This window comes from Lepidochelys olivacea (assembly GCF_965140295.1).
Source record: "Lepidochelys olivacea isolate rLepOli2 genome assembly, chromosome: 3".
NCBI classification, from domain to species: Eukaryota; Metazoa; Chordata; order Testudines; family Cheloniidae; genus Lepidochelys; species Lepidochelys olivacea.
In genome coordinates this window covers 150,060,715-150,074,035 of record NC_140413.1, presented here as the reverse complement: position 1 = coordinate 150,074,035, position 13,321 = coordinate 150,060,715, and the positions used below count along the sequence as shown (strand labels likewise).

Sequence of the window (13,321 nt, the reverse complement as noted above, 5' to 3'; positions counted from 1 at the left end):
CATGACTTCAGAATGCACCATCCCATCCGTTCCAACATGGCAGGGAATATTCTAGTCATCAGTGGGCAGAATCCTAATGATTTTGCTGAAAATCAGAACAAACAAATGGGGCTACATTGAGCCCTTGACATCTGGTTAGCAGAACTACCAGCTTCAACCACCTGTAACTGTTTATAGAGCAAAGAATTGGTTGATGGCAGCTATTAACACATGCCAGTATAACACCCCCCCTCATTTTAGCTCTGCCCAGCCTCCCAATATGGTTTAAAAACATCTCTACTCTGAAAGAGGAGGGGGCACACGGAGCACCTGGCATGGGGGTAATAAGGGGTGGGTTACAGCAAGTCCCTGAAATAGAGGAGTATGGGAGGGTGGTGCACAGGTAACTTGTGGGGTAGAATGGATGGGCACAAGGAGTCCTTCGGCCATGCACAGGCCCCCCCCCCAAGTTTTGTGTTCCCCATGGTTTTAGAAAACGCAGACCAAAGAGCATCAACACCTTTGTGAACTAAAGAGCTGTACTGGTAATACACAGACAATGAAAGCAGAGAAATCAACACAAAATGATACACAGCTTAATACAATACATTGTGCAATCAACAGACGTAAACATTCCCTTCAGCAAGACATTCCTCCTCCTCCCCCTGGAGCCAGTGGGAGAGCACAACTTGGGTCAGCCCCTAGCCCTAGGCCAAGTTTTCTACCATCCCTTTGATACTAAGGCATTCCCTGCCCCACATGATCAGACTGAACCCCCTTCCACTCCCCCCACACTAGGGATGAGCAGCTCTGACGCACACAAAGCAGGGTACGTACAGGGCTTTGTCCTCTGGGTTCCTGGCCTTTCAACTCCGATCAGATCCTTTTGGGCATTTCAAAGCAAGCCATGGGTTCCCGAGCCCGGAGGAGCAATGGGGGATAGGAGAGTCTTGAGCCAGAGAGGGAAGAGGGATAAAACCTTTTCCCTGCAGCAGGGAAGCAGTAGTGAGGTGCTGGTGCTTCCCTCCCAAAAGAGGGTGGGAGGTGTGGTTCAGTGCATCCAAAAAATACATCTCCTTGTAAAAAATACAATCTACTAAAAGCAAAGGAAATTGGGGCAATGGGGAAAGCAGGCAGCATCTCTCAAACCGCCTGCAAGCAATTGGGTTTCTTCTGCACCCTGGGTTTTCAGGACCAGGTAAAGGCTAATGGAGGCCTAGATTATCTATGGTGTATTCCCTGCGGGACGTCTCCATCCCCACAAACAGGGAGGGGCCAAGGCCCTCAGTGGGGGACACACCCTTGAGGCTGCAGAAGACACAGTAAAGGACCACAGGAAAAGGAACAGGCTCCAAGGTGGCCTGTTGGCTTCTTGCTGGCATCATGGCTGCCTTGGGGGGTCGGGGAAATCAGCAGAAGCACCAACACTTAAATACATGGTTTTAAAAGCCGACAGTGTGAAGGCTCCGAAGCGAAGCTACTGGAGGCACCATCTTCCCCATTGCTCCTCATGGAGGGGCCTTCAATAAATATAAAGTAGCCAATAATTAGCTGCATGGGGGGGCTGCTGCCCTCTCCAGAAGAAAGGCTGCTCTTAGGCCAGGTGCCACATTCTGCCAAGGCTTTGGAGCACCTGGGACTAAATTCTGCTAAGGGATTTGAGTCAGAGCCACATCCTGCTCTTGGATGGATTGGCAAACCTTCCCCTTGGCTGCTACAGGGCACAGGGAAAGTACGTCTGACACTTCCTCAGCCACCTTTCTGGAAAGGCCACACACCCTGAGCTTGCAGGAGGCAGTATTCTAAATACGCCAGGTCTCTTCTGGGTTCAATAGGGGGATACCCAAATACAATATGGGCTCCCACCATCCTCCAAAGTTGAGAGCTTAGTCTCCCCGTGCAATGACGCTCCAAGGACAGCATTAGCCCAAGGCTGGGCAAGCTGTGACAATCCCCGTTCTGCAGCCATCAAGCCTGAACGTGCGGATCCACGTTACAAGGCACAGCAAAGAAACCACCCATGGTTAAACTCATTCACACCAAGCAATTGGGGGATTAACAGACAGATGCCTGGCCACCAACTGATCCTGCAGACGCGGAAGGCTGCGCGCTCGGAAAGCAAGGCCTATGAGCTCAGGGTGAAAGTCACCCTGTGCATCACTTGAGCCCTATGAGGCTCACAGATCTTAAGTGATGCCCAGTCCTTGCGCTGCCCCTAGTTGCAAGATGAATCTCACCCACCAACTTCTACTTCCGCCAGAGCTGAACTCTCCACGTCCTAGGATACAGACCCATTCACATCCTGCATTGGTATGGGGAGGATGGAGGGGGGATGAGAATCTGAAAGGCTGCCTCTAGTTTCCAGGAGACCCACAGCTTTCTTTAAGGCACGGTCCAGGTAACCCCCCAGTCAGCTTTTCCCTTATTGCCAACCTGTGTAAGAAAAAATAAGTGACTTTGCTGCATGGACCAGAGCAGCCAACTGCCTATTAACTTCTGGTCCAGTGGGAGAACAGGCCAGAGGTGTTTCTGAAGCCCAGCATGAAGTTAAAACAGGCAATGAGGGCAGCCCTGTCCTTTGCGGGGGCTTTGTGTACATGACGTGTAGAGGGCCCAGCACAGAAATGAGTCATGATTTCTGACTGCGATCTGCTGAAACACCGATGTCCTGCTTGCCATGCTAGAGAGTCCCAGGTTTGTGCCTTCGCTACAGACATGGCTCCAGCTCTGGACCAGACACGGGGGGGGGGGGTGTTCAAAGCCTGTTTTAACCAGGAAAGATGGGTTTCCCCTACAACGGACCTGGTCGTGGGATTGGATTTGACTAACCAGCATGGTCAGAGTCAAGGTCTCCTTCCCACATGACAAGACAAGGACTTTCACAATCTCCTGTGAAAAACTCCTACACCCAAAGGCCTGCAGCCTTCCCCCTTTTTCTTTCATCCCTGAACACAGAGGGAGGGCCATTGTTAAAGGGAAACTGAGGATGGTTTTGAGCACTGAAAAAGGCAAAACATCTCAGCATTGTCCTAGGGCAGATTCATGAGCTCACACCTAGGCTGCTGGCTTGGAGTTAGGGACCTCCTGCCACGAGGACTGACTCCCTTCCACCGAGATCCTAGCATCCAGGAACTCCCGACAGCCTGCCAAGTGCCTCTGGAGTGGAAGTGCTGGAGCCACTAGCAAAAAGTGACCATCCTCGCATGCCAAGAGCCTGCATTTCCCGATGAGTCACCCAGCGTTCAGCAAAGGCCCATCGGCTTGAGGCAAAGGAGACAGAGGTGGCTGCTGGCAGCACTGCAAGGCCATTTAAATGCACTCTCCCCCAGCTCATTCCTCCTTGCAGTCCTGTGACCATCCTCCTTTCCTCTTGGTGCTTCCAGGGAACCATACGCAGCCTCCTAATCGCTCCGGCACATGCAGGAGGGGAACCCAGAGAGCAGACGCCTGGCTGTAGTTTGGAGCACTAGGGGGGAAAGCTGCCAGCCCCTCATCCCCAGGAGTGCAGTGGGATAGTACAGAAGAGCATCGGACTTCGGCTCCAGGCATCCCACCTCCGAGGCACCCACAGCTGTGCTGCCTGGGCCAGATACTTATATACACTGCTACTCACAGGCTGGAGCTTTGTTCCACTTCTTCTGAGCATCAAACCCCACCCCCCACCCCCCAGGAATCATTCTCCTCCACAGAAGGCTGCAGCTCCTGGATGAAAGACTCCCTTCTCCTGTCTCAGTCTCCCCGCTCCAGTCAGTCCCCCACGATTCCAAGCTGGGGGGTCAGGGGTAGTGCGCCTGGATGAAGGACAGGACTTCCTCCTTCGACAGCTTCTCCGGATCTTGCCTTTTCTGGGAGTCGTGCACTTTGACGCCTTCCCCCCACTCCCAGAAGAGACGGCTGAAGTAGCAGATGCTGCAGGCAGAAAGAGGAGGCAGACAGATCAGCACAGCAAACACTGAGAAGGGATGCACTCAGCATAGGCTGCAGAGACTCTTTAGAGACAGCTGGCCTGGGACCACACACGACATGATTCGAGGGGGTAGCGTCAAGGAGGCCCAGGTTATTTGTTTTATCTACCCCGAGGGTTCTTCACATTTTTCTCTGCCCCAACTCCTAACTTTGGCTCTGCAGTGCCGTGCCCCGCCTGCGTCGTCGGCCGCAGAGGCTGAACCAAGGATCTCTGGATCCAACCTTGAGTGTCTACCCCCTGCGCTGAATCACCCAGCTCCGTCAGCAAAGGCTGTTGTAGGCTCATCCACTTCGGTTTGTGGCCAGCCACACGAGACGGGGCAGCACCACACCAAGTAGGTGTAGGCTACAGCTAGTAAGAATAGCCATCATTTTGTAGGGCCTACTCAAACAAGCATGTGCTGACACAAACCCAGACACCCCAACATGGCATATAAACTGAAGCGTGTTCCATGGAAACGGCCCTGTTAGTTGCAGCTCTGGTCAAAGCAGCAGGAGGGACGAATCAATGTCCGCTGAGACCAGGAACAATCAGTTAGGGAAACTATGTTTTTCAAGTTCCTGAGAGGGTGAAGCAAACAAAGTAATTTCATTAAAGACTCCAGAGAAGGCCTGAACAGAGCACTTGGAAGGGTCAGCGGGCAGAATGGACACAGCAGGGTCTAAGCACTCAGCACACTATGGATATAGCAGGGCTGGGGGAGCAAACTAACCCCCACTTTGCCAACATGGGCCACAAGTACTCCTTTTCTTTTTGCAGATACAGACTAACACGGCTGCTACTCTGAAATCTGGAGATACAGTGACTCTCCAGAAATCCGGCCCTTGACTCTTCCCTGAGCATAGACTCTCCCTGCCCCATCTGGCTATTAGTCACCCAGTGTGAAACCAGAGCTGCTAATTGCTGCAGACACAGCAGCCTTAGATTCCTACAATTACTGACACTTAATATTCACAGCTTATTTAGGTACGCTGTTCTAACAGAATGATATTAGCATAGCGACAAACGCATGTGTCAGCGGCTAATTACAGACACATTAGTGCTCACTAACTACAAGGCAGAGCATCCATTACAGAGTCACACACAAACCCCTTCCTTGCTTTGTTTTCATAGCAGTGGTTGAGTTTGGTGCTGGAATTCTGCCGGGGAGGCTGAGAGGGGCTAGCACCCTCCCCAGTTTGTGAAGCGGAGCCCTCCCAGCACTGGGATTACGAGAGCTTTTTCAGCTAGTTGACAATGGAAAGCCTGAAGGATTCTCAGAGCACAGCTGCAAGCCGAGGAGGAGGCTAGAGGGGCGTGCAGGGAGCCCCCGTTTCACATCAGCCTCTCCAACTGGGACACAATCCAGGGGCCTGTGCAGTTTGCATATAGCTGCACTGTGCTGAGAAACAGACTCACAAGACTCACTTACCCAGGAGACAATAGCATAATGATATCACACGGTCCCTATTCTCTGAACCTTAAGGGCCAGACCTCCCTGTCTAAGGAACTCCCAGTCTGTCTCCATGATCTACCGACTCCCAGTTACTCTGTTCTTGGAGTCCCAGTTTCCCAGGAACAGAAGCCAGAAGTCTGGAATCCCAGTTTCCTGCTCTAGGGTGTACAATGGAAGTGATGGGTTGAGTCTGATGGTCGGGAAGAACGCCCAGAGATCCCCTGCTGGGGAGTGCTCAAGTGATACGTTCCTGGAGCTTCACGGAGGGTACCAGGTAATCCGTATCCTTCTTTCCCTAGGAGCCAACACGATGCTCCTGTTTCACAGGTCTCCTTCCCATTCCCACAGTGCTGCTCCGGCTTCATGCCCACAGGAGATCCCGAGACAGACAGTGCTTCTTCCTCTGCTACCACTGGGTAAAGCTGCCTGGCATGCCCAACACCCCAGCCCACCTGGAGTGCGCTGGGAATGCAGCAGGAACCCACACACACATGGTTAGACTGTGGAGCTGCAAGCTCCTCTGGATGTGGTGCCCAACACAAAAGTCAGAACTAGGGCTGTCGATTAATTGCAGTTAACTCATGCGATCAACTCAAAAAAATTAATCACGATTAAAACAATTGATCTCGATTCATTGCCATCTTAATTGAACTGTTAAACAGGAGATTACCAATTGAAATTTGAAACCTTAAATATTTTTGGATGTTTTTCTATATTTTCAAATATATTGATTTAAATTACAACACAGAATACAAAGTGTACAGTGCTCACTTTATATTATTATTTTTATTACAAATATTTGCACTGTAAAAATGATAAACAAAGAAATTTTATTTTTCAATTCACCTCATACAAGTATTGTAGTGCAATCTCTTTTTCATGAAAGTGTAATTTACAAATGTAGATTTTCTTTTTTGTTACATAACTGCACTCAAAAACAAAACAACATAAAACTTAAGAGCCTTAAGTCCACTCAGTCCTACTTCTTGTTCAGCCAATCCTAAGACAAACAAGTTTGTTTACATTTACGGGAGATAATGCTGCCTGCTTCTTATTTACAATGTCACCTGAAAGTGAGAACAAGCGTTCGCATGTCACTTTTGTAGCTGACATTGCAAGATATTTACATGCCAGATAGGCTAAACATTTGTATGCCCCTTCATGCTTTGGCCACCATTCCAGAGGACGTGCTTCCATGCTGATGACACTCGTTAATTAAATTTTGACTGAGCTCCTTGGTTGGGGGAGAATAGTATGTCTCCCGCTCTATTTTACCTGCATTCTGCATATATTTCATGTTATAGCAGTCTCGGATGATGACCCAGCACATGTTGTTCGTTTTAAGAACACATTCGCTGCAGATTTGACAAAACGCAAAGAAGGTACCAATGTGAGATTTCTAAAGATAGCTACAGCACTCGACCCAAGGTTTAAGAATCTGAAGTGCCTTCCAAAATCTGAGCGGGACGAATGTGGAGCATGCTTTCAGAAGTCTTAAGAGAGCAACACTCCAATGCGGAAACTACAGAACACGAACCACCAAAAAAGAAAATCAACCTTCTGCTGGTGCCATCTGATTCAGACGATGAAAGTGAACATGCATCGGCCTGCTCTGCTTTGGATCGTTATCGAGCAGAACCTGTCATCAGCATGGACGCACGTCCTCTGGAATGGTGGTTGAAGCATGAAGGGACATATGAATCTTTAGTGCATCTGGCATGTAAATATCTTGCGATGCCGACTACAACAGTGCCATGCGAACACCTGTTCTCATTTTCAGGTGACATTGTAAACAAGAAGTGGGCCGCATTAGTTCCTGCAAATGTAAAGAAATGTATCTGTCTGAGTGACTAGCTGAACAAGATTTGAGTAGACCTGTAGGCTCTAAAGTTTTAGACTGTTTTATTTTTTGAATGCAGTTATTTTCTGTACATAATTCTGCATTTGTAAGCTGCACTCTCACAATAAAGAGATGGCACTGCAGTACTTGTACGGGGTGAACTGGAAAATACTATTTCTTCACAGCACAAATATTTGTAATAAAAAATAAACATAAAGTGAGCAGGGTACTCTCTGTTCTGTGTTGTAATTGAAATCAATACATTTGAAAATGTAGAAAACATCCACAAATATTTAAATACATGGTATTCCATTATTGTTTAACAGCACGATTAATCGTGTGATTAATTTTTTTAATCGCTTGACAGCCCTAGTCAGAACCTCTTTACAGGGCTCCAGGAGCAGATTTTCAAGAAGCTCTGCCAGTTAGCACCATTACACAGTGTGGCGCTGCCAGGGCAGGGCCTACCACCATCACCCAAGTGCAGAGCACTTGCCTGCTGGAAAGGATGAGGCACACTGCGGAGGCACGGGGCCCTGCTGTGGTATGCTGCCACGCCTCTGCCCCCCTGGTCGCCTGACTGCTGGGACTGTACTCACTGAAATGGTGCGATGGATTCGTGAGGAAGGTCATACGTCGACTCCTGGGTCGTCCTGTTATAGAAAAATTTCCTCTTGGAGTTTTTGCTGAACGCCATTGTCCAAGGATCTAGGGGCAAAGCCACAGGGAACAAACAGAGGGCGGGACCAGAATGGAAGCACATCAGATTGGGGGTGATTTGAGAGGCCAGCTTGACATTCCACTCTTTTCTCCTTTCAACCCCCCAAAAGCCCTGTGTACCCAAGCTGCTGTCAACTCAATGAGGCACACGCTCTGCACTCCCAGGTCAGCCTGAGCTAGTTCGGAGAGTGATCTTTCCAGCTACGAAATCTGTGATGGCAAAAACCAGTCACTATGCATGTGACTGAACTGAAACCCCAGAGCAGCTACTCAAACCACAATGGGGGCAGCGGACCCATCTTCATCCCAATGCTGCCCGATTCAACCAGAACAGGACCTGGGCCAAATTCAGCACCGATTTCCATGGAGTTACACCAGGCAGAGCTTGGCCCTGTATTTTTAAAGAAAAAATTCCTTCCTTTTCCTGAAAATGGTGAGGAAAAAAGGCTTGCAGAGCTCTCCCTACCATTCACAGTCCTAACGATGTAGAGTCCTGTGGGCACAAAGTGCCGGTCATCCCGGCCCGTGTAGGACAGCCGTGGTATTCCGCCTGAGCTCTTGATGATCTTCATCTCTAACCTGAGTGCCGAGAGAAGGGAGCGTGGAGGAGTTTACCCAAGGACACACACGCACTTCAGAGACAGCTGCAGTGGAATTGGATAGCACTGCACATAGCAGAACAAACCAACAGGTCACTGGTCAGTTCTCCATGCGTCTCCCTGCCGGGGCTAGGGAAAAGAAGCCAGAACTCTGTGTGTGCACAGAACGTCAGCCAGGGAGCCAGTGCTGGAACAAGGGCCATGTCAGTGATTTTCAGTATTTAACCAACCAGGGTTTCCATTACAGGTACAATCAAACTGCAAATCTGTCCGCTGGCAACCACAAGTGCAGCTTTCCCCTGGTGCGTGACAGGGCAGGAGGGGAATGGACCTCTTTGGGCCTGGGAACAGCTATCAGTGTGGGAGGCTGCAGACCCGGCTACAAGGCTAAGCGAGCTGCTTCCCTCTAACACAGCGAAGCCCCGCATTCTGCTCCGGAACAGACTAGCCTCTGCAATGCAGAATTAGCAGGGTGACTGTCTGACCCACAAAGAACACCCCAATGGGTGACCGTGGGCTCTGCTACAGGGGTTCACTCCCAGGTACTTGTCTTGCAAATAGCAATAGATCCCTCTTGTCTCTGCGTGGCAGTTGCGAACACTGACTTGCTATGAAGCGTCTCACTGTTTCTAGTCACTTACCTTACAAAAATCTTTTCCATCTCCTCCAGTCTGTACACCTCCTTCACCCTGGGGGAAGAGAGAGAGACGCACACACCCAAGGGTTGGCACTGCAGAACTAGCGGCTACGATCTCAGGGCGAGGCAGTGAATGTGGCAAAGGTTCACCGTGCTCCTGAATCTTAGCCCCTGACACGTGGTTCGTCCCAGCTCAGGAACTGGACACCTGCACATAACGGCTCAGTCCCCATAGGCAGCATGCAGGGTTGCTGTTCTGCTGCTCAGAAGTCAGCCCACATTGTTTCACACAACCACAGTTCCACACAGCTTGGGGATCTAAGAGATCTTTTGCTAAAGCCACACAGAGAAACCTTTTTACAGAAGGGCAGTTCCCCCAACCCCACCCACCCTCTGTGCCCCCTTCCCATATGTGGCTACAAGCATCAGGCTTACTCGGGCAGAGTTTTAAAGCCCTTCAGAAGCAGCAGTGTGGGAGCCTGTTGGATCCTGTGGGCACTTCTGACATTATAGCCTGTTCTTTTCCCCATCAACACCTCGGGCTCCCCCAGCTGCAGTTCCTGGATGTGTGTTGACATTAACTGAGATCCACTTGTTCTCCATCTCCAAGCCTCCTGCCCTCGCTGCCCAGCCCCTTCTCCACATATTACCCTGCCCTTCCATCTTCCTATCCCCTTTCCATATCTCCCCCCACCAAACAGCAGAACAGAACTTACCCAGGAAATAGGAAGAGGCTTAAAGGGGAAATGACAGGAATAAGGCAGCCATTTTAAGCCCCCCCCCCAATGCCTGCCCTCCCTTTTTTAAGCAATTTGAGCCAGCCAGCAGTGCACATGGCTAAGCTGGGGACCTGTGTCACTGTTCCCCTCCACCTCCAGCCCCTCTTCCCTCCAACAGCTTCTTCTTCCAAGCTAGACTCTATGTTCTTTGGGGGCAGGGACTGTCTTCCTAGGTGTTTGTTTGATGCCCAGCACCATGGGGCCCTGCTCCTTTCGGGGCCTCTGCATAGTACCAAAATAAAACTAACAAGTAAAGATGAAAGGTCAGCAAGCGGCCAACAGCTGGAACACTCTATCAGTACCTTTCTCAGGGGTGTTTCCTAGCAGCACATATGCTTAGCCCTGTACCCAAGGCCTTATTTCAGACTTTTAGCGATCAGACCTGTAGTCCTTGTCTGTACTAGGGAACAGCCCTGATTCAGCCATCAGCGGTCAGCAGCATAGCTGACCCGTCAGTGTAGACGAGGGCACGTTGTGGTTTGGGCCTTAACTGGGCCTTAGCTCAACTACAAGTATGCATGTGAGATTAGCACCAGCTACTCATGAGATGGAGAAAGCATGAATGTCTGATCTCCAAAAGGTTAATCTTAGAGTACCTAAAACATCCAGCCAACAGCATCATCTCCAAGATGTAAAGGGCCACTTGCCGCCTTCTAGCAAACATGATGAGACTATGAGCTCTGGCTATATCTTGTGTAGGCCTGGGAGCGGGCCAGGCTACGTTTCATGTCTTCCTCCTCCAGCAAACTGATCCCAAAGCCCCAGCAGTCCCAAGATGAAGGGGGATGCAGAAGGAGGGGTCACTCACCGGATGGGGTTCATATCCGGCCGGCTAGGCTTAGAAACGGCTTTGACAAACTTCTCCGCTAGCTGAATCCTGAACAAATGGGAAAGAGAATTCTGTGCTTTAGTTGCAGCTCTGGTGTGTTGGGTAGGTGCGGCTTCCTTGGGACAGGAGGGAGGGAGGGAGTGCCAACGGGACCTCTACAGCCCAGGCTGACACCCAAACATACTCAGGAACTGTCGGCTCACCCAGCACTCCCAGCTTGGTGTCCTGCAACTAGCAATTATACAGTAGGGATGGTTCCCCATAGGCTCTGCTCAGCAGACCTAATCTAGTAACAAATTCAGTAATGAGTCCATGTGCTGATGAGCCCATTCATGTATGAGCAGGAGAGCGGGACTGGCAGATGTGCTCTGCTAAGCAAGGAACCGTAGGGCTCTTCCCCCTCCGCAACAAGTCACAACCCTTCCCATTCAGGCTGCCAGCGGTGCTTGGTCTATCCGTTTTGGGAACAGCTCACTCCAGTCTCAGAAGGGAACCAGGCCTTCTCTGCTGCACAGAGGGGGTGGGCGAAGAGAGGATGCACCCACTTCAGAGAGGGTTCTTCCACGGCTCATCTTTGTACAAACGCATCAGCTAAGTGCCCTCGGTTCCTCGTGGCCAATGATCAATAGCGCGGCCAATGAACCAACGGAGTTCCCGACAGCGCTCATCCACATGCATGAGAGGAGCTCCCAAAGGCCGACCTACCGCTGGTTAAAGTGCTGCTCTCGGACATCATTGCCATTCAGCACCAAGACATCCAGGATATGGATAGCCTTGATTTTTCGCTGGGCTTTCCCCTAAGGAGAGAAACACAGGGAGTTACATTACAGGCTGGCTGTGGGTATTCCGTCTGTTTTATGCAGAACACGAGTGTCTGCATGACTGCCTCCCACCATCGCCTTGCTAACTTCAGAGGAGGAAACCCCACCTCCTGCCACTGGGAACTTGTTTCTGCTGCAGGTTCTCCCCCTCCCTCCCACATTTCCCCTGCTTTAATCTTCCATCCTAAAATAGCTGTACATGTCCAATGCACCAGTCCCTCAGAGGAGGGCTGGGCACAGCTCTCTGAAGCACGTTACCACCTCTCTGAGTCAGCTGGATGCCCTACAAAGTGCTCCCCTCACAAGGCTGAGCTTGCTGCACCATCTCCAGGAGCAAGGACATGAGCCTGGGCCCTGAGCTCCCATGTGACAATGCCACGTAGCGTGGGTAAGCCTCCAGACTGGCCCCACCTGTCTGTTTTTAAGAGCTGCAATCATCAAGTGGCTGAGCATATGTGGACACACAGGCCTGTTCTAGGGTCAGTGACTACTCAGCCTCATACAAACTAGCCACAGGAATCTACTCAGCTTAGTTCACAGCAGATCAGTGCAGTAACAGCACCATCTTCTACACACAGTTCAACCTCGACCAGCCGAGTTAGCAAAGGGTCACGTTTCATGACCTCTATTGGTTACACTGAAAATTCCCTTGATTATCAGAACAAGTTCAGCATTCCCCCCTCCAGGACAGTCACAGAATCAAAACTGAACAATATTTCAAGAAGCCTGTGCATTAAATATTCCCCGTATGTTGTTTGGGACAACTAACGTGCTCAGTTACAGATCGTTTTCACGTGCATGTTACCGAAATAAAACAATGCCAGCTGCCAATCAAACAGTTCAGCAAATGATCAAAGATCAATGTTGGACCAGAGACAGTGCAGGAGGGTAAATGCTTCTGCAAACACCACCCACCAGTTGGTGCTTTTGTAGCCCCTGATCCAAACCCACTTCACAAACACAGTATATTCAGCATCCTTGAAAGGCAGCCACCTTTGGAGCAGAAGGGGGCAGGCAAGTGGAGCACGGCAGTACTGCACAACACATGCATGTATATGTGAAAACCAAAAGCCACTGAGGCGTATTCAATTAGACAGTAAGTCAACCATGGAGGTGGTGCAGAACAACCACCTGAAGGGAAGCAAACAGTTATCCACGGATCTCTGGTTCTGAACAGGAGAGGAGAGCTTATCCCACAATAGCTTCCCTGGGAATCCTCTCTGAAGCTGCACAGCTGGACCATCTACCATGTAAAACTAGCCATCACAAACTGCAGGCAGACTGCATACTGCCCCCTTACGGGGAAGGAACAACATCTGACCTCTCCTTTCAGCTCATGAACAATCTCCACAGACAGAAGGGTAGCCCGTGGCAGCTCAGTTTTCAAGTCCAGTTTCATCCAGCGATCTGACTGGCGACCATCCCAGGTGTAGATCTGGGACTTCTGTGTGCAGACAAAGAGGAACAAGGCAAGGTTAGACCCAGACAGGAATGGGACAAGTTCTTTCTGCCTTAGTTGAAAAGTAGCCCTGAGAGTATATTCCTTCCTTCCTGCTGACAGCAGAGAACATTTCTTTACGAGACATGTCAAGGAAGGAACCTACAGCTCAGCTGCAGAGAAACCAATACATAGATCCTAACACAGCTCATTAGGCAGGGTCCCTTGCCATCCCACAAAAGATACTGTTCAGAGATGGGCAGTGAAATGAATTATT

General features: G+C 50.2%; 1 protein-coding gene across 2 annotated transcripts in view; it reads right to left on the bottom strand.

The window, feature by feature from the left end:
• Window positions 1-505: 505 nt before the first annotated feature.
• Window positions 506-13,321, bottom strand: part of CMTR1 (cap methyltransferase 1) — a 56,832-nt gene continuing 44,016 nt past the window's right edge. The window contains exons 18-25 of one of the 2 annotated variants that reach the window (XR_014710972.1): window positions 12,928-13,050; window positions 11,491-11,582; window positions 10,765-10,833; window positions 9,182-9,229; window positions 8,408-8,520; window positions 7,821-7,929; window positions 3,034-3,888; window positions 506-2,412 (exon numbers count right to left, since the gene is read on the bottom strand). Coding sequence is in view for 1 of the 2 variants with exons in the window: in XM_084624164.1 (XP_084480290.1) it covers window positions 3,756-3,888; window positions 7,821-7,929; window positions 8,408-8,520; window positions 9,182-9,229; window positions 10,765-10,833; window positions 11,491-11,582; window positions 12,928-13,050 (687 nt within the window). In the remaining variant the exon portion in view is untranslated. Of the gene's footprint in view, window positions 3,889-7,820; window positions 7,930-8,407; window positions 8,521-9,181; window positions 9,230-10,764; window positions 10,834-11,490; window positions 11,583-12,927; window positions 13,051-13,321 lie in introns of both variants that reach the window. The other variant, XM_084624164.1, reaches the window with a different exon arrangement.